At 41.3% G+C, this 19,458-nt stretch overlaps 1 protein-coding gene across 5 annotated transcripts; it reads right to left on the reverse strand.

The window, feature by feature from the left end:
• Positions 1-42: 42 nt before the first annotated feature.
• Positions 43-18,560, reverse strand: LOC117431034 (testis-expressed protein 2-like). Of its 5 annotated transcripts, none has more exons than XM_034051615.3 (12): positions 18,208-18,537; positions 10,620-11,909; positions 9,091-9,291; positions 8,662-8,992; positions 8,275-8,516; positions 7,429-7,578; positions 6,600-6,699; positions 5,944-6,076; positions 3,239-3,376; positions 2,817-3,029; positions 2,322-2,442; positions 43-956 (listed from the first exon to the last, which is right to left on the reverse strand). In XM_034051615.3, exons 1-12 carry the CDS (start codon positions 18,367-18,369, stop codon positions 792-794), a joined length of 3,246 nt encoding a protein of 1,081 aa, XP_033907506.1. In that variant the 5' UTR covers positions 18,370-18,537; the 3' UTR covers positions 43-791. The 5 variants fall into 5 exon arrangements, 4 of the variants coding, with proteins under 4 accessions (XP_033907506.1, XP_033907507.1, XP_058851903.1 ...); XM_034051616.3 differs by having other exon boundaries at positions 10,620-12,021; positions 18,208-18,536; XM_058995920.1 differs by lacking the exon at positions 18,208-18,537 and adding an exon at positions 16,062-16,465 and having other exon boundaries at positions 10,620-12,021.
• Positions 18,561-19,458: the final 898 nt, after the last annotated feature.

A 19,458-nucleotide genomic window follows, 5' to 3' on the forward strand; every position in this document is an offset into this window, starting at 1 on the left:
AACAGCATGGCAGCTTACCAGAGATGTAAAAAGAATGCGCAGCAAATATGTGTCCCATTTATTAACATTTAGGAGACAAAATACAGAATAAAGTCAGTGTTAAAAACATGCACTTACCCATCGGTTTTCAGCAAGCTGCAGTCTTCGGAACATCACAATTTATAGAAGACATCAAAAATAATCTTTTTATAGTCCATGACTAGCTATTCCTACTACTGACAAGTTTATTTTGGGAGAGTGATTTCAACTGGACTAATCTACTGGCATGGAGAACTGCTGCTAGAACTCAGTCATTCTTTTCTGAAAACTGAGCAAGTTTTTCTATATCTTTGCAATTTAATAATTCCAGTTCGTTTTTTCTCTATCTCTATTTTATTTTCATATGGGGAAACCTGTGGGGTTGATGCATATGGCAGTACTGTACAAGCAAAGTTTCTATTGGAATTTCCTTTGATAGCTTTGTGCAATAGATGATTGGTTACCATTGTGTTTGCAGACCACTTTACAAGGAAACAGTACATTGTTAAGGTAAGGAGATTCTGTAAGTCTTAACAAGATGCATTTAACAAGTCTGTAAAAATATCCAAGCCGTCCAATATATTTTTATGGCACGTACGTTTCTTACATTTTCTTTTTTACAGCAATGTATTTCAGAATTTAAAATCTGTCCTTAACCAAGAAGCTCAGTTCAGTTCTGTACAGTACTCTTAGTGTCCTGTGTAGGTTCTTGTGCCACACTCACAGCTGCCTTGGGTATATAATAAGTACCAAGTCCTGGTAGCTCAGGTATGTTATTCAGCAATAGGTGATGGTACAGGTTCTGTTTTCTGCAGAGACTCTTCAGAAGGCTGTCTCGAGGGCCCTGCTGGGGACTGCTGGGACTGCGCCGGATTGTCCAGGCCAGAGTGCATGATGGGAAGGTATAGGTCATCCATGTTTGGCATCACAAACACTTTCTGTTTTTTTTTTTTTTGTAGATAAAAAGAGCATAATTACAATTAGGATGAATACAATTAAAACCAACATTACTGCTTAAAATAAATCCTGCTGTTTTACCAGTTTATATGTGTTCTTATCTTTAGAACTGTGGGATAAACGTAAGCTTGTGTTGAGGTTTATTTAATTCTTCAAATCTGTACATTAAAATAAACTTGAAGTATTCGCTGTGTGGTCTTTCTATGAATGGCCTCCAGTTGGAGTACGTTTCTGGAAATAATCCATAACTATTAAAAACTCAAAAGAGCTAAATTTATAAATACTAAAACAAACATATTAAATTCAATGACAATCGTTTTGACAAGAAGTGGTTCTCAATGCCCTCCTCAATGTAACACTGACAACACTAAACACATGAAGTAACACTTCTAGTCAAAACGGTTATCATTTAATTTAATATGTTTGTTTTAGTGCTTCTGGAAATAGGAGTTGGTTCAGGTAAAAGCAAACACTGCTTTTTATCATAACACATAATGTCTTATTTTCAGACCACGTCTAAAATTGAGTTTTCACATTAAAAACATTTACACTCTTCAAAGGCAATATTTAGCCAGACTTTATTAGGACTGCATGTAATTCATCTGTGAAACTTCATGGGTTGTGATGGTGCTATGCTGTACGTCATTTCAGCTACAAGGAAATCCTGACATACAGTAAACATACTGCACGGTACACGAAGAGGAATGGTACAGATACCATTCGCAATGAAAAGGCAAACAAAAATAGCAACGGTTTCCAGAACAGGTTTTAGGAAAATAAAAACTCAACATGAGAGAAATGGGTGTACCCAACAAACTAGCAGAAGAGGGTGGCTGACAAGTGATTTAGTGTTGCTTTAGGTGCTTTTATATGTTGTGCCTCTGATTAAACAAAAGGCTCCAATCCATTTCTATTTAATCACAGTCAGAAATGCAGCCAGGCAATCCTAGCTCTGCCAGACACAGGTCTTGGGCACGTCAGCCCTGCAGTTTATGCTCCTTTCTCTCAACAGCTTGAGGAATGATTGCACACCACATCTGCTTTAACCTCTCTTATATAACACATGTTATTTATTTAATAATGCAATTAATAATGCAATGCTTTTTAAAGTAGTGTCACAATAAAACCTAATATTATAACTATAACTTCAGTTTCTATAGCTCTTTTTAGAAAGATATAGTTAAGCTCCAGCGATTTCTATTTTATTATTGCCACTGCTTAATCAGAATATGAAAAAATTCCAACAATAACAGCAGAGGGTGCTGTTGTGCTTCAAAACCTGCTCGATATCTTTGTTAATTATTTATAAAGCCTAAACCAAACCTGCAGGTAATTGTTATTCTCACCTGAAATTCCTGCTGGAGTTTCTTCTCTATCCATTCTGTGACATGGGAGAAGGTGACCTCCCTCTCACCTAGCTTGGGCCTCACCTTCAGGTCCAGTCTTGGGGGGATCTGGAAACTGTACCTGGGGAAAAGAGCGAACGTCTCGTTACAAAGTCTCCTTATTCCATCCTTTCCTGGTTAAGGCTTTCTAGGATTTACAGGCACAGTTCTCATTCAACAAGTAAAAAATACTGGGTGAGTTAAATGAGCAGCTCGGCCTGCCCAGCCATGAGGTTCTCTCATCATGGCTTCCCAGTGTGTTACCACTCGAAATAGGAACATCACCAAAACAGGGACAACTGTAGCATACTACTGTTAGTTACTTCACATAGTTTGTAATGCTGCAAAAACAGCAGCGAGATTGCATAGCGCAGGAGGCCATGCCGTAACAGCACAGCCCAAATCGGGAGCCCGAGCTTGTGAGCTGAGGGGACAGGATTGCGTTTGGGGACATACCATAACCGGTCAGTGGGGGGCGGTGGGATGTTGACAGCGAGCGTCCCTGACAGCTCCTGCACCTCCACGGCGAGCAGCAGGGGCGTGTTGGACACCTCCTCAATCTTCTTCTTGATGAACTCATTCTCCGTGGCCTTCTGGAAGTATTTAGACTTGGCGATTTTATCCACAAAGCGGAGGATCTTCCGGCTTGTACTGTTCCCACCTATGTGGCTAAACCAGGAACAAACAGCCACATTTTGTTTGGAATTACAGTCACAGAAAAATATATTGAATCATTCTTGATATCCTTAGTTTTTAAAAATCTGTGACAGTACTACTGCATTGACAGTGTGTCAGACTGAAATTGTTTGTGGGTCTAAATTTCTATATTCGTTGAACTGTGACGTGGAGTGGAAGAATAAAATGTGCATATAGGTTACCCTTCAGTGCCAGTGGGTGTGGCCTTGTCTCCCAGAATCCATTGCGGCTCAGTGGGTGGGTCTTCTTCTTCATCAGAAGAGCCAGCGCTTGAAGATTCCTCATCACTGTCCGCCAGCAGGAAGACGCGCGGTTTTGACCTGTCAACCAGTAGTGCAACAGAACAGCTCTAAAATAACCTAAGATCATGATTTGTAAATCAGCTATCAATTTTTTCAGAAACAAAGGACTGTTGTTAACATAAATAAAAGATTTAACAGTTGTGGTCTATGCTTGGCTTTGCTATGTGGCTTCAATGGAAGTATAAATTGGAGTAAAACTAAAGAAATATTATTGTCTAGTTGGGTCTTTTCTCAGGTTTAATGATTGAGAGTTTAGGCAAAGCTCAGGTGACATTGCTATGCAACTTTACATTCACTCTTGTGGTTTGTCACCAGAAAACCCCTTGATGGAATTACATCTTTATTATATGCAGTTGGTTGTACATAATTTCTTATGAAAAGATGAAGAGGTAACAGTAGAAGTTCCCATCTGTGACTGTAAGAGTTCATTAATATCAGCATGTGGGATCCCAGCTGATGATACCCCTGTACATCTGCAGTGAGGTCAGCAGCTGGCTGTACTGTTACTGAACAGGACAGCGTTATTGGATAATACACAGTGCCAAGTCCTACATCCCCAAGGTCCAGCTGACCCAAATCCATAACAAACAAGCACCAGGGACTCAAACTAGGCCTGTTTGAGCTGCAGTTAATCCATCACCGCTGTGATTGCACCGCTCCTGCTAGATCAATATATTCAGGACTACAGAGGGATCCATTCTATCTAGCTCCCAGTGTCTCTTCATTTATTTATTACTATGACAGGATTAAGAATTCACAAAACAGTGTCTACCAGTCTCATTTACAGAATAAGATCCACATAAAGGTGTTTGTACAGAGTGAAATTCACAATAAAAAATACCACAACTACAATCTGACCCATTCCAATGTGAATTGATAAGAACACAATTTAGGAAAAAAATGCACTATGTGATCTCATTTATAATAATTTTTATCATAGAATTTGTATATATACGGAGCCATTTTTTAACTGTGGGAGAATTTATAAATACAGTACTACGGAACTTAAATAGAAAGTTATGAACTATAGTAAAAACATTTACAAACAAAAGAGTGCATCACAAGCAGTAAATCATATAAGATGATTAGTAAGCTTTAGACACTGCTTATCAAATACCACGAACAGTAATGTGCATTAAAGGATTAGAAAGCCGTGTAACGCCATCTGTAAAGTGCATAACTCATTTATAGAAGTGTGCCGAGTAGAGAAGGAATCTGAGCTGCAAGTCTGCTTCCCGACCAGGAAGGGCGCTAAGTAACCTTGGTGGTACGCTTTCACAGAGATGGCCCGACTCAATGGTAGGACGGAACCAGAAATCGGCCATATTGGAGAAAGGACGTAGTTGCAAGACTGCTAAACAAATGTATTGTGATCAGCTGTGGAGCACGCGCTGATTGGCTAGAGCGTGGCGCCGGGCTGATCACAGGGAGGAGTTTGGCAGTACAAAGCGGATGCAGCTATGTAAGTACAGAGCCTTACGCTGAAACTAATGTGCTGGAGTGCTATTGTTGTTTGTTTTTGTTTTTGCCATATCATCAGAAATGTTATATAAACCTATTCGAAGTTGGGGACAAGTGCTATGGCATGACAATGGTTAAATACTGTTGAATAACAAAGTTTGTAAACCTCTCTTAGGGATTAACGCATACTGACACAGCTTTTGTCTCCACACACAGCCCACACTAGTCTATGGTGCCCCTATCCTGACTGCTGTCAGAGCTCTGGGCAAAGCTAACCCAAGCAGACAGTCAGCTGACATTTATAGAACACACAGCATGTCTCCCCATGCTCTTCTGCTGCACTGAGCCATCACTAAATGGAACAAAATGATACATCACCAAGGGCTAGGTAACAGTTTGGCGTTCTTAACCTCCAGAGGAAATACATCCACATCATAAAAGCGTTGCACAATTTGGCACAATTAAAAAAAAAAAAAAAATCCCCTCTTAAACACTTAAACTCAAGATGTTTTTTCAAAAAGGATCTCAGTAACCAGTTTGAAAGCTATCATTGGAGGCAGGCTTACCCATATAAATATGAAAGAAGTAAATAACACAGAGGTACAGTCGGTGCCACCTAATTGGGATACTGATAATCAGGATTTCTACTTAAATGGGATACAACTCTGGGAGACGTGTCTTCTTAATGCTATGTATGTCGTTTAATTGGGACGTCACTTCGTTTAATTGGGATACAGTACTTTTCAGAGTAAGACAGGTTGCGCAGCACAGTGCAGTGAGTATGTGATTACAATGAGTTGCATAAATTGCGTAAAGGAGCTGGAGTCTCCTGTGTTTCTCAGGCTGCTGTTGCAAAGAAAGTTGGCGTGTCAGCATCGCAGGTGCCTCGTCTTGTGATAAGATGTGATTTCATTCTTTTTCATTTAATGTAGAAATAAAAAACAGCAAACTGGTCGTCTCGCCTCTCGTTTAATTGTCGGGATATTTGTACTTCTCCCGAGGCGTCCCGATAAAGCGGCGCCGACTGTAATACGCGTGGAAAGCACAGACGTCATTCACAAATGGAGGTTGCAGTTTGATTGGATGCTGTATGTAGTGTGGTATGGAAATGCCCCAATCCCTACCCCACCCTCCCAGGCTCCAGCATGCCGTCTCCATCCTCCATGGTTTCTTTCCCTAGCTTGCACAAGTTCATCTTGGTCTCCAGAGTCATCTGCAGCATTCCGGTATAGGACACCTCCAGTGTCATCCACAGACCTAAAACACAAGAAGGTCATCTATTCAACTGGAATTACTAAATAGAAAATATACAGTACTAAATATGCATACCTCTGGACAAAGAACTGGCAGCACTGCAAAATACCCATAATACAGTATGCATGCAGTCCCACTGCATTGTACATGCATTAAGGAAAGTTACATTTGAATTTAGCTCATGAGCTGTTTACTGGTTTTCATGACCTAAATTCAGTTTGATATTGATGAAACTTTCTTTTTGAAGAACAGTCAGATTGAATTCTTCAGAACATTTGAGACATTCAAACTGAAACATGACTAAAGGTGTTTCATAACCTGAGATGCTTTATCCATGCATGATTACACTACACTGAACAGGAGAACAGGAATAGAAAGCACGAAGGGGGCTGGAGATAAAAGCAGATTACAGCTCCCAACGGGGGCCATGCTTTTTCATCAGATGTCAGAAAAATGTAAACGCTGCCGGAATGGAGTTGCTCAGATTTTTCTTTCTTTATGCTCTTCAAAACCTTTTTAGCCTTACCTCTGTGGTTGATGGACGGCTTTGAGGTACTGAGGATCTGAGGCAAAGATGTTCCCATGTCCAGTTCCGTTAGGGTCAGCTCATTCATAAAGTAAGGTAACTGCAGGACATATCAGGTTATTATGACCTTACTATATACCTTACGATACGTTAAAAAAAAAGGATAAGATACAGAGCTGTTAGATATGTTGACACCTTTGAAAGCTTGACAAGGCCAGTCCCTGCAGACTCTGGGTTCATGTCTGTCACTGTCTACAAGTCATTCACAAGATGTCAGTGCAGATCACAGCCCAGGGCAAACCTCTGCAATCTGTTAACAGCTTGTTCAGTTTCTCTAACAACAGCCTAAGGAGAGCCAGGTTGTACAAGGCTGAAGCTGCTAAAACAGAAGGATGTGTTTTGGGCCTGATTGATCTACTGAGACAGGCAGGCATTCGGTATTCGGAATTGCCATGGTACAACACAGATTTATTTAGTTAAAGAACAACTTTGAAAAACAAAGATTTGTATTTTACAATGCTTTTTATATTTTAATGCTGAAATAATAACACAATTCAGCCACTGTGTGGCAAAAAGTAAAACCAATAACAACGCCTTAAAGGTAAAGTTATTTCAGCTACAATAGATTTTTTTTTGCTCTGTATATATTTTAATAGAAAGAGTAAAAGAGAGTAAAATATTTTTTACAAATGATAAAAAGACTCCTGAGAATACTGTACTAAAGTACTATAGCCTATATTTCTAATATAGGCTACAGTACAAAATGAAACTATTTTATATCTATACAAGCCTGAGGATAAGGCATAGGGAGGTCTGTCCCTGATCTCACCCGGATTTTGCTCAGCTTCTTCTGGATCTTGTATGCCACTTGATCTGCCCAGTACTTCTCCCTTAGGAAGTCCCAGAGGATACGTCCAATCAAAGCATTGATCCAGGCTGGTTGAGCCTCGCTGCTGCCCCCTAGCTGGTCTCTGGGGAACTGTAGGAGAAACAGCTCAGAAACAGCTCAGAAACAACAAGAACACTTTGAAGTCACCTCCAAACTTAATTTTACAGGAGCCTTTGGCATTCTATCCAATACATGTTTTTCAGTTAACAGTCTGGTGATGTTGATGCAAATTCTAGTCACACTTCAAATGCAGCCACCCAGTGAGACAGACAGCAAATTATCTTCCACTGAAATTTAGCACTCCAGACTGTGCTAGGTTTTCATTCAGATCGAACTATTAAATTATCTCCATTCTCCTGAGCAATGACTGAACAACCTGGCCTTGGAAATTACTACTTGATCATAAAATAAAAAAAAAATCACCCCAGCGTTTTGCTAACAATTCTGTCTGGTTCATTGAAATAAGCAAATCCTTAAAATATAAATACTGCAATCTAAATGCAGATCATCATTTTCTACTCAGTCAGTGTAGAACATTGTTTTTCGAATTCAACTAAATACAAATAGAAAAGAACGATATGGATTTTTTTTGCTCATTGTGTGGTGAAGCTTCTTTTAAGTTTACTCAAGTAGCCTGAGAGTTTACCCAAAGTCAAATTCCAGTGTTTTAAGGATATACTAGTAACTAGACAAAACACAGGCAATGGCAGACTAACAATGACTCACCCATTAGTGAAAAGTCTGAAAAAACAGTTCACAGTAAAAAAAAAAAGCCATGCTTAGTACCTTCCTCTTGACGCTGGGGCTGCTGGCTGCACTGTGGCAGGGGCTGAGCAGTGGGCTGGAGCTCTCTGACAGGATGAAGTGGGCCATGTAGGTATTGTAGTCCAGAAGGATCTTCTGGCGCACACTCCCAGCCAGGTCCCTGAGTCGGAACAGGGAGGCAATGTCCTCAGTGCTCCCCCTGCTGGAGCCGCCGCTGTACAACACCCGGGCTGAGGGGCTGGAGCGGAGGTTCACTGACACACCTGACATACACACACAGCATTGTATATTAATGAGAATCACACAAGTGGACTAAACCACAAACAACACCTGACTCTATATAGAGAGGGAAACAAGTGTGAAGGGGAAACTGGCATATATTGTGCAAGAATTCCTCCTGCCCCTTACCAAACTTGGAGCCACATCTACTGGGGCTCTCCTTGTCCTTGGAGTCAGATCTGGAGGCAGCCAGGAAGTGCTGGAACCACTCCTCCTTGTCCCTTCCTGTGCGGCCAAAGAGGTAGAGGATCCCAGGGCTGGCTTCCGCTGTTGGGGGTCTGGCAGAGAGCTCGGGGCTGGCCCCTCTCTTGGGGGTGTCGGACTGGGTTCTCTGCTCTTCTGCCTCTTGCTCGCCCTGGCTCCCTGTCTTTGTCTCCTCCTGCTCAGTCAACAGGATGCAGATCGGGTACTTCTTGTTCCATATTCTCTTGCGGGCCAGTGCTGGAGGTACTAGAAACACCTGTTAAAAGTATATAGGAGAATAGAAGAAAACACATGGATAAATATATACAGCAATGTGTTAAAGAGAATGCACAGGACATGTAGTAAATGACAAACCTTGCTTTCGGCCAGATCCACTGTGCGATGGCTGGCAAACACAGCGTCATGCCGGGGCTCATCGAAGGTGGCCCGCCTTGGGATATTGTTCTTGGGGTAGGAGAGTCTGAGAGTGGAGCCCTCCAGCGTGATGAAGACGGAGTGAGTCAGGGAGGGTAGGTAGGTCTCTGGGTCATACACATACATCTCATTAATCCATCCCTGGAACACAAAGTCTTAATGTGGACTTGGCTGCATTTTTTTTTTACAAAGCATCCATTGTCATTAATCGCATAACAGTTTGACTATTTAAGCACAAAAACAAACAGTTTCACATTAAATGACCCAGGCTAACCCATAAGGTTAACTGAACACCACGCATTGCTTTTTGAAACTCAGAATTCAGTCTCCGAAGCCTCCTTAACCTTTACCAACCCCGAACCCCTCCTGCAGTCTGGCTTATTTTGCTGGAGTTGACAGTTCATCGTTCAACAAGCTGCTGAGGCTGGGATCCAAGATACTGTTGTCAAAATAACTTATTGTTTATGACAAAACAAGCTGACTTTTCAGCATCCCCAATTGGACTCAGTGATCTTCTGAACGACATGAGGGTAAAGCAAGGTATACGGAGTAGAGAAAGTTATCGCCACAATGGCTCCACTGCCTTGCACTTTAGCTTGGTACACTTTTCTGACTCCATCCAGCCTCATCTCCTTTAGGGAACAATTACCAGCTCTCATCAGCTTAATAAGAGAAATGGTCACTTGCTGGTATTGATAACATGGTTATGAGTCAAGCCTACAAATAAGATATTAACACATGTTACAAATTACTGTTATCACCCAACGAGTGTGCAGAGTGACCCGGACAGTTTGAAATGTAAATGACTTCATTATAGAGAACACAGGGGCTTAACCTTTAAAGCCTGTGGAGACAGAATCACAGCATCCTGGCTGAGATCAGTTACATAACAGACAAGGATAATTTAACTTTATAAATTGCAACTGGGCTGGATTTGCACAGCATTACTCTGTATAATCTTGCTTTCAACTCCAGTGGGGATGCAAGTGAAGTGAAAAAAACAAACCTAAAAATAATCAAATCGACACTACAGGACAACAGAGAATATCCTTGACAAAAAACCTTAATTTTCAGCATGCCATCATCACATGCTACTGCCAGCATTACACTAGGGCCTGTCTCCAGTTCTTCTAAAGAGAATAATGAACAGCTAGGCTGATATAAATATGCTACTGGATTACAGCTAAAAAGCAGTTTGAATTACATTATTCCTGAGTGTATGTCTGTCATGGAAAAGACCTTGGATATTTTTTTAGCAATTCTAATATAACAGAACTGATACACTGTTTCCCCTAGTAGTGGCATAAATCAACAGAAATTACATGTGTTAACCATTTAACAGCTAAACAAGTCAAAGGGCCCATGCTCCAATGAAGAGGGTGATGCTTCATGGCAAATTGATGTCACAGATGACTGAGTAATGGCAACCTCACTTAAACCTGATACATCCCTCGGTTCTGTGAACTTACCTTCAGTACATCAGGCTCCTTGTGCTCCTTTCTAAGAAGCTCCGACTGCAGACAATCATGAGCTGATGGCAACTTTCTGGCAAAGTGTACTGGGTTCCTAGGAGCAAGAAGCAAGATAACCACCAGGCCCACCATAACCCCGCAGGCCAGGCCCAGGCAGAGGCCCGACATATAAGAGGGCAAAGGCAGGACAAAGTAACTATAGGCCAGCGTGGCTATGCAGAACAAACATTTGCTTGGCACGGGTTGAGAAGTCTGTAAGGAACCAAGTTCTCTACTCAACTTGGGAGACAATTCTCCACTTTCTACCCTTTCAGTACTGGGTTCAATTTCTACTACCTGCATGATGTCCCCATAGGTGCAAATCTGATACCTGCTGCCACCACTATCCAGTTTACATTTTGGCTCTGGGGACAAGCATGGCTTTGACAGGCTCCTTTTGGTATGCCTAATGGGAGTCGCACAGATGGACAGCCTGTCGCACTCTCCTCCTCTCCTGGAGTTTTTGCTCCCAGCTATGTCCCCTCCCGAATCCCCGTTGGTCTGCCCAGGAGAATCGCTGGCACCTTGCTTCTGTTTTGGGCTACCAGAGTTCTCATCGCCAATGATCTTGCTCAGCATGCTGAGGGGTTCCTGCATGGCCTCTGAGAACTTCCTCTTGGTGTCTTCCAGTTTGGCCTCGACTTCCGGCACCTTGAAGAATCCTCCTTTGCTCTCAGATGGCGAGATGCTGGGGGAGGGAGGAGCAGTCTTGGAATCTCCATTCCTGCCCTTGGGCTGGGTTAGCTGCCTCCAGAGGTGGAGGTTAAGTTTGGAGTCGGACTTAGACTGAGTGACTTCAGGCTCATGCCGTGAGATTTCTGTGGATATAGACTTCACAAGACTGAGCAGAGGCCGGGGTTTGAGGGAGGTGGCCTCCTTGGTCTCAATCTCTGTGGAAAGAGACTTGACAAGGTTCATGAACGGCTTAGGGGCCGAGGAACTATAGGTGTTGCTGGGAGACGTTTGTGGAGAAAAGAAGCCAGTGGAGCAGGAAAAGTCCCTGAGTGACCCCGAAACAGAAGGGAAGGACGGAGAGGTTGGCATGTGGAAGGTGGAGCCCAGGCCATCTTCAGCATTCTTTCCATTTTCTGAAGATGATTTTTCCTTGGTGAAGATGACCGTCCCCCCGTCCTCATCTTTGTCCAGTGAGAAGATGAGTTCATTGTCCTCCAGGCTGTCCCAGTCTTCCTCGTTGCCAGCCGTGGTCAGCTGGATGACAATGCCCTGGTTGGTGGTGGCTGGTGGTTCCTGCAGTGTGGGGAGGAGAGACTGGTTGTCAAGGTCGAAGGGAAGTCCTAGGACTTTCTTGTCTTCAGCAGAGTCGGCCATTGGTTACATTCCCATTTCACTATGGCTACTCCTGAAAATAAAAACAAAAAACAGAAGAGACAGTATGATGTGCTCTTTAATTGTTAGTGTTTGGTACCATAATCATTTGTAACTTGTATTTAAAGCTCATACTCTCTAACCCCCCAAAAAGTGACTTTCATAAGATTAAATAACTGGTACACCAATTATTAAAAGATTGGGAATTGATTGAAAATGGTTAACACCACCTATTTGCTTTAGATGAATAGGAATGAATTAAACCATACATGTATGTTCCAGTTCCACGCAAATCTTTTTTTTATTTAACGGATGCTAGTCACTTGGTTATATTAGAGAAAGAGTAACCAAACCAGCTAACCCTGGTGTGACACTACTCAGACGTGCCAGAACAACTGATGGAATTCTGCATGAACAAACTGGTATGACCTGGAAATGAAACAGATCCTAATTTAGTTTTGACTGCAGATGCCTGTGATCAGAAGCTGGGAAAACATAGTTCTCAAGAGGCCAGTAAAACAGAGGGGAGAAAATGAAAATGAAATAGGACAGTGAGCAAGCTAGGAGGAACCAGTTCGATTGGTTGAAAAAAAAAAGTTTCTAAATACAGTACGTAGCATTAGAAACCCTAATTACTAATTGCTGGTTCTTTTTTGTGCTCTAATTTCCAAAGCCTCCTGATTCCTCTTGTCTTTACTAATTGCTAGGCCAAGACCATCTGGCCATGCATTGTGAATCAAGCACTTGCTAATAAGACCATGGAAGTGCAAGATTAAACATGTTACTATTTTCTTCTATTTCTTTCACAACTTATTTCCGAAAGACTTCAACTGAGAACAGTCAGGAATCAAGAGGTTCCAACCTAATTTACATGCACTGGAATCAATTCAAACTCAAATAATTAAAATGGTGTTCACGTCTTTATCAATACACTGCAGCCCTCCATTGAAGAATAAAAGCTACACACCTAACTTTAAGACTGTTTTGAAGAAATGTCATCTCCTATACAATGTCAAGAGTGCGGATTAATGATTTGTCAAAATTGGTTACAGGCTAAAGAGGAGACAAGACATTATGGAAGCACTTGCCTCAAATCTGTGCCATTTCGATTGGCACATTCGAAATGAAGCATGCTTTAATTTCTCATATGCGTCGGTGAGGGATTTTTAAAAAAAAAAAATTTAAAACTTAAATGAAAAGTAGTACAAAAATGAGTGGGAATATTGGTTGTTTTGCATTTCAAATTTCAATTTTTTTGTTTGCTTTGAAAGACTGAACAGAGATTGAATCCCTATTATGTTTTGCACTAGAATATCTATTATCCACCAGTTACCTGATATTCTGTGACAGCTGGGCACCACAGGGGACGTATAGAGAGAGCACCAGGATTATTTACAATATGAGCCTTCAAGCCCTTGCAGGAGAGCAATACATCTGTGAAGCCAAACCTGTATCTTACCTGCAACCAGTGAAGTAAGATATTAGGCAGAACCAAGTTCATGAAAAAAAAAAACTGTGACCCATTCTTTTAAAAAATGTCTGCTTTTGTTATCAGTGGCCATTAGTATTCAGTGCCTGTGATGCAGTGGAATGATATTCAGCCTCATCCTCCTGCTAGGCTACCAGTGTGTTGACAGATTAAAATAAATGTCTGTACAGTTATTAACTCAGCTAGTGTTCTCCCTGGAGTTCCGAAGCCCACTTGAAGGATCAAAGACATACACTCTCCAGGCTTTTTTAACATAAGAACATAAGAAAGTTTACAAATGAGAGGAGGCCATTCAGCCCATCTTGCTCGTTTGGTTGTTAGTAGCTTATTGATCCTAGAATCTCATCAAGCAGCTTCCTTGAAGGATCCCAGGGTGTCAGCTTCAACAACATTACTGGGGAGTTGGTTCCAGACCCTCACAATTCTCTGTGTAAAAAAGTGCGTCCTATTTACTGTTCTGAATGCCCCTTTATCTAATCTCCATTTATGACCCCTGGTCCTTGTTTCTTTTTTCAGGTCCCGTGGGTCTACATTGGCTATACCTTTTAGGATTTTGAATCAGATCACCGCATAGTCTTCTTTGTTCTGCGTAGTCACCGCGTAGTCTTTTTTACCTTCTGAAAGTGTTTATTTATATAATGTAGAGGACGCACGTCTATCAGGGCCGTATTTATAAGGGTCAATGATTAAATCAAAAGCTCGGGACCTCGCTGTACAGATAGGGCACACAGAGTTTGAACTAAACGATGGATGTCTTTCTCACTGGAAGCAAAGACCAGGGCGTCTCGCTGACTCTCGCTTAAGGGGCTCCGACTGTATTTGCTAAGCAGTTACTGTGTCAGAGAAGGAACCATAACTCTTCAAATATGTTCATAACAATTTTTTCTGACTAATACCTGTAACTAAAGTTTTTTAAATATTTATTTCCCTTCCTGAGTTTGGCTCATTCAGGTCCAGACCTAATTTTCTTCTTTGGAAGGTGTTCTGCCAAATACGAATGAAAAATGATTTCTATAGTTCAATGGCTCACAATGTTAACGATAAGTGAGGGGTGGTAGCTGATAAATGTTGGCAATATGCAGTCAGAACCCTCACAACTCAAGAATAAATTGCCTGCCTATTTCTTCCCATGCCTATAAAAATGTCAAGAAACTGCGTCTATTATATTTACTGCTGGAATGGTAGCAGTCTTCTGGTTTGTTGTTACAGTAGAGTCATAGGAGTTTTTCCTGCATAGAAATATACAAGGCATTTAAATTAAAGGGGCAGTCTCTATCAATGTGTCTACTTTAATTAGCCCCAACACCAGCTAATGGATATGGATTGTAATTTCCCTTTCATTTGTAAATTGAATGCCCATATTGGAAAATACAACACTGGTCTGAATTTCCAACACTAAAAGCATCCCACAAACTATATCTACATGAAGTAGGTAGACCTTGCAAAGTTTTCCCAAAGCAGAGAGAGGTGACTGGTGCAACTCTGGTTAAAGGGAAGGATCTGCAATGACAGCATTGGCGCAGCCTGCTGCCATCTATTGCAAATCTGACACGGGGGTTTTATAAGAGATCAGTTGATATGTGTATTGAACATGGTATCAAACCAACACCTTAGTGTAAGATACTGCATGCCCTGGTGTCCATGTCTGCCTGACTGCCTGTCTGTCTGCAGGAGGTTTCCATCCAAGTTGTGCATCAGCATGTGCTCGATTCCTAGGAGTCCACGGTTATATAATCCACTTTTGGACCAGCAGTGGATTTGCTGTAATCCACAATAAAACTGCTTTATCCCTGCAAGCGCTCTTTTGTGTGGATATATTAAAGCTGTGATACAACATGCCCTCCACACAGCCTTCTGCATACTCCAGTCTCCAAGCAAAACTTGAATGCCCCTATGCAGGCACTTCCAATAATACGGACCCCCTCCTCCCATAAGCACCAGGCTGGGAGTGACTGATTAGTCATAATTTCACAGCGATCAGAATGTACTGGCTAGGATGAAGATGAGTCAACAAGCCTATTGCAGGACTAATCAGCTCAGCTTCTGCTGGCCTTGTTTTCAATTTACTTCACAGTCAATTTAGACCAATATCTACCACAGTAGTTATGTAATAAAATCTCTTCAAATAAAGACAAGATTCAAAGTCAAGCAACCATCAAACGATTTACAATTACAGAATGGCATTCTTCCAAACACAATAAATAAATCTGCCCGTTTTAGCAAGGAAAAGGCGACGGGATTGAATATACGGAGTGGATTTATTTAAAAATGAAACTTTGTTTTCCGACCCATATTATTTCCCTAATCAATAGCACTATTTAATCAGACATTTCCCAAACACACAATGAAGCTCACAAAATAATGCTGTATTGACAAAAATAAACTGTCAATGCAGCATTATTTATCTGAAAGCACATTTTACTGCACCTCTAGAAAATGTTATGATAAAATCGCAATGCAAGAGGGAACACATATTGCTGCTTCACATAGATAACCGCACTAACGCAAACTCAGCAAGAGTCCCAAATAGATGAAAGTTGGAGTCCGCATTAAAACAATGTAATAATCATACCAAACCATCATACCAAAGCTCTAATGTTGCCGTCTTAGTTTGCCAAGTCACAAAACACTTGTTTTCTGGTTTAAGTCCTCTTTAATCCTTATGGATTTTCTCCCCTGCAACTGTTTTCCCTTATTGCCATGTTCTGCCTGATCGGACACTAATTCCTGAAATCCTGAAGCCCTCGGATTAGTGTCCAGGGAAGCAGAAACCGCATCTTCCTAATGAATATCGGTGTTCCTTGGTGTGTCACTGTGCTCCAACGCCAAGGGCATAACTGGGGTCAATGATAGCAATGCAAATATATATGTCTGTGCACAAGCTGTCTCAGGTTACTGAGAATTGTAAACATTCACAACAACAAACAAGAAGCCAAATCCTTTGCAGTGTCCTCGTAAGCACTTGCCACAGGAAGTCTCCATCTCTTATAATAACAAACAGCTTAGGCTGTGTGTCACCATCAACCTTTCAGGGGAGACTGCTCTGCAGAGCATTACTCATTACATAAGCAGATCTGCTGCTGCCCTTGTACACAAATACAATATCTAAATGAATGGAGACATACTTTTAAAACATACCTTTTCAATATTGCATCTTTCATCCTGTGTTGGCTATAATAATACACCTCTGCTGATGTTATAATTTAATGATCCCTGACTTTACACAATTATTATTATTATTATTATTATTATTATTATTATTATTATTATTATTATTATTATTATTATTATTATTATTATTCCATGCAAGGAAGCTGTGACAGATGCAATTATGCACTCTGCTACATGCATTCTGCAATGCAACAAGACCAGCTATGTTTATTATAGTGCCAGAACTTGATTTACTTGTGCCCCAGGCTCCAAAGTGTAGGAAACCAGTGTCTAAGAAAGAGCATTTCCATTCAATGCCCTCCGAAACACCCCCCCCCCCCCCCACACACACACACACAGACATACGCATACAAAGAGAAGCCAGTGGCTCACATCCACTCTGTGTAATGGCAAATCACTTACCACAAGAAGTCTTTATAATAACCGATAAGCAGGGCTGGCTGTGCTAATTCTTAATGACAAGATCCCAGAAGGGTAGAACAGTTCAGCGATGTGTTGAAATTAGAGATACAAACTCAAACACGTATTTACAATCATTTGCTAGTTGAGATGTTTTAAAGGAAGTTATTGGTTACCTGATTTAAAAGCCTGTTGGAGCTTCTACAGTAAATACTTCTGTTAGGAATATGCCCGAAGTCAGAACCTGAATCCCTAAACATACCAAATTGCAGGTGTATTTCATTGCCTTAAGAAACATGATGACACAGATCAGTATGGCACAGTAGTCTCCGGCTAAGAGAACACCCCTCGGGAAGCAAGCAAAGTGTTCTCTTAGCTGAAGTGTTCTCTAAGACGGAGTTGACCACCAGACACAATTTGAATCAATCATTAAATAAATATTTAGTACTTATGTCATGACACACGTGCATCAACATATGAAATGAACAGAATAAGTAATAAAAAAGCAATAGGCAAGTGTATGCTAATAAACTATAATAATAAACTAACTGACAAACTAACATTAATAAACTAACTGTCAAACTAAACTAACACAGCACCCCTACACACATTAAATGCAGCAGCAGCTCTAGATTAATTATGAATACCTGTACAGGAGCAATATCCAAGCAACTCAACAGAACGTAAAACATAAAATTGCTCAGGACTTGTGTCTGATTCAGGTTTTTTTTCAGGAGCTCGAACAATTTCCAACTATTTGTAGCTAGAGAAACACAGTTTGTTTCCGTGCCATTTTGTAGGGATGAGGTGCATTCAGAAATCAGAATACAAAGAGAGGCAATGATAAACCATTTGAATTTAAGTTTGATCTAGTCTTGAAACCACCTTTACCATCCTGCCTATGAAGAAACAGAGAAAAAAACAAAAACATTGAACCCATTTTCCCCTTTATCCTTCAGCTACTTCACACTACATGAAACAGGTCATGCAGTTTTTGATGATACACTTCTGGAATAGATAATGCTGCCCCCTGCAGGAGAGATGATCAAATATTTTTTCATTATCTGCCTTGTGTAGGTCTGTGTGTACAGAATGCGTACCTATAATACAAGTTATACATATTTTACGCCTAGAATTAGTTACGAATTTTGTTAACTTTACCTGAACATAAGCTTCACAACACGCGTGCACTTCTGTCCTTATTTTGCAGTAGCTTCCCCAGTTACAGTTGAGGTGCATGAACTCTGTTTGCATCCCTGTTGCTATACTGAGAACGGCTCTTTGCAAACACCATCTACCATGTAACCTGCTCCACTGACACATGCACAGCTGGTTCTACCGGCAGCTCACAGTTTTAATTCCAGTCAGCTGGGGGCTACAGTTCATCAAAAAAAAAAAAAAAACTCAGTGCAGCAAACTGAGTTATATGCATCCCCCCCTCCTACCCCCCTGCCACAATTTAACGACAGCTCCATTCCAGGCTTTCAACTCCTAACTGCAGAAGCAGCAGCAGCAGCACTCTCTCTAGCTCTCTCTCTTTCTCTCTCGCTCTGTCTCTCTCCCCCCCTCTCTCTCTCTCTTGCTCTCTCTCTCTCCCTCCCTCCCTCCATCTCTCTCTAGCTCTCTCTCTTTCTCTCTCGCTCTCTCTGTCTCTCCCTCCCCCCCCCTCTCTCTCTCTCTCTCTCTCTCTCTCTCTCTCTCTCTCTCCGTCTCTCTCTCTCTGCAGCTGCTGCACTTGCATTCTACTCTGCTCTGATTATTCCAGCCTGTGACAATTGTCAGAGCCTGCCGTCCTGCCTAATCCAGATTAAACGATGATAACCTGACTCACCACCTCCCCTCAAAACCAAACCCTTTAATGTACAGAAGATTAAACTATCTTAAAGACACACAGTCTATTTGTTATGTTTTTTCAAACAAGAACAAATAACAACTAGAGTATGGTGGTGTGTCATTGTAGTGACAGCGAATGGTCTTTCAAGAGCAGCAGTGGCCTCCATTCGCTGCGCTGCACAGATATATGCGGGGACTGCAGGATTTTATTTGATATTTAATGTATATTTACACTTACACTACAAGTTAATCTAAAGACTGAAAATATCACTCTGGCAGCAATGCAGGTTTACATTTAGGAGGGTAAGGATTTCATAGCACCATTCCTTTAAAAAACCATGTAGACAGAAAGATGGGTAAAATGACTAAAGGATTGATTAATAAGGCAAGCTCAGTTTGATGTTACAGTCAGAAACACAAGACAGCACATTGTCTCGGGAAGGGCCGGAGAAAAGACAATTTTCTGCAAAACTCAGCACTTCTACAGAAATACAATTACCGGCTACTCCATGCCAAGACTGTGCACCAAAGACAAAAGCCATTCAGCACACTGCAGTTTAGAAAGGGTACATTACTGTT

This window comes from Acipenser ruthenus, chromosome 22, assembly GCF_902713425.1.
Source record: "Acipenser ruthenus chromosome 22, fAciRut3.2 maternal haplotype, whole genome shotgun sequence".
Taxonomy (NCBI): Eukaryota; Metazoa; Chordata; class Actinopteri; order Acipenseriformes; family Acipenseridae; genus Acipenser; species Acipenser ruthenus.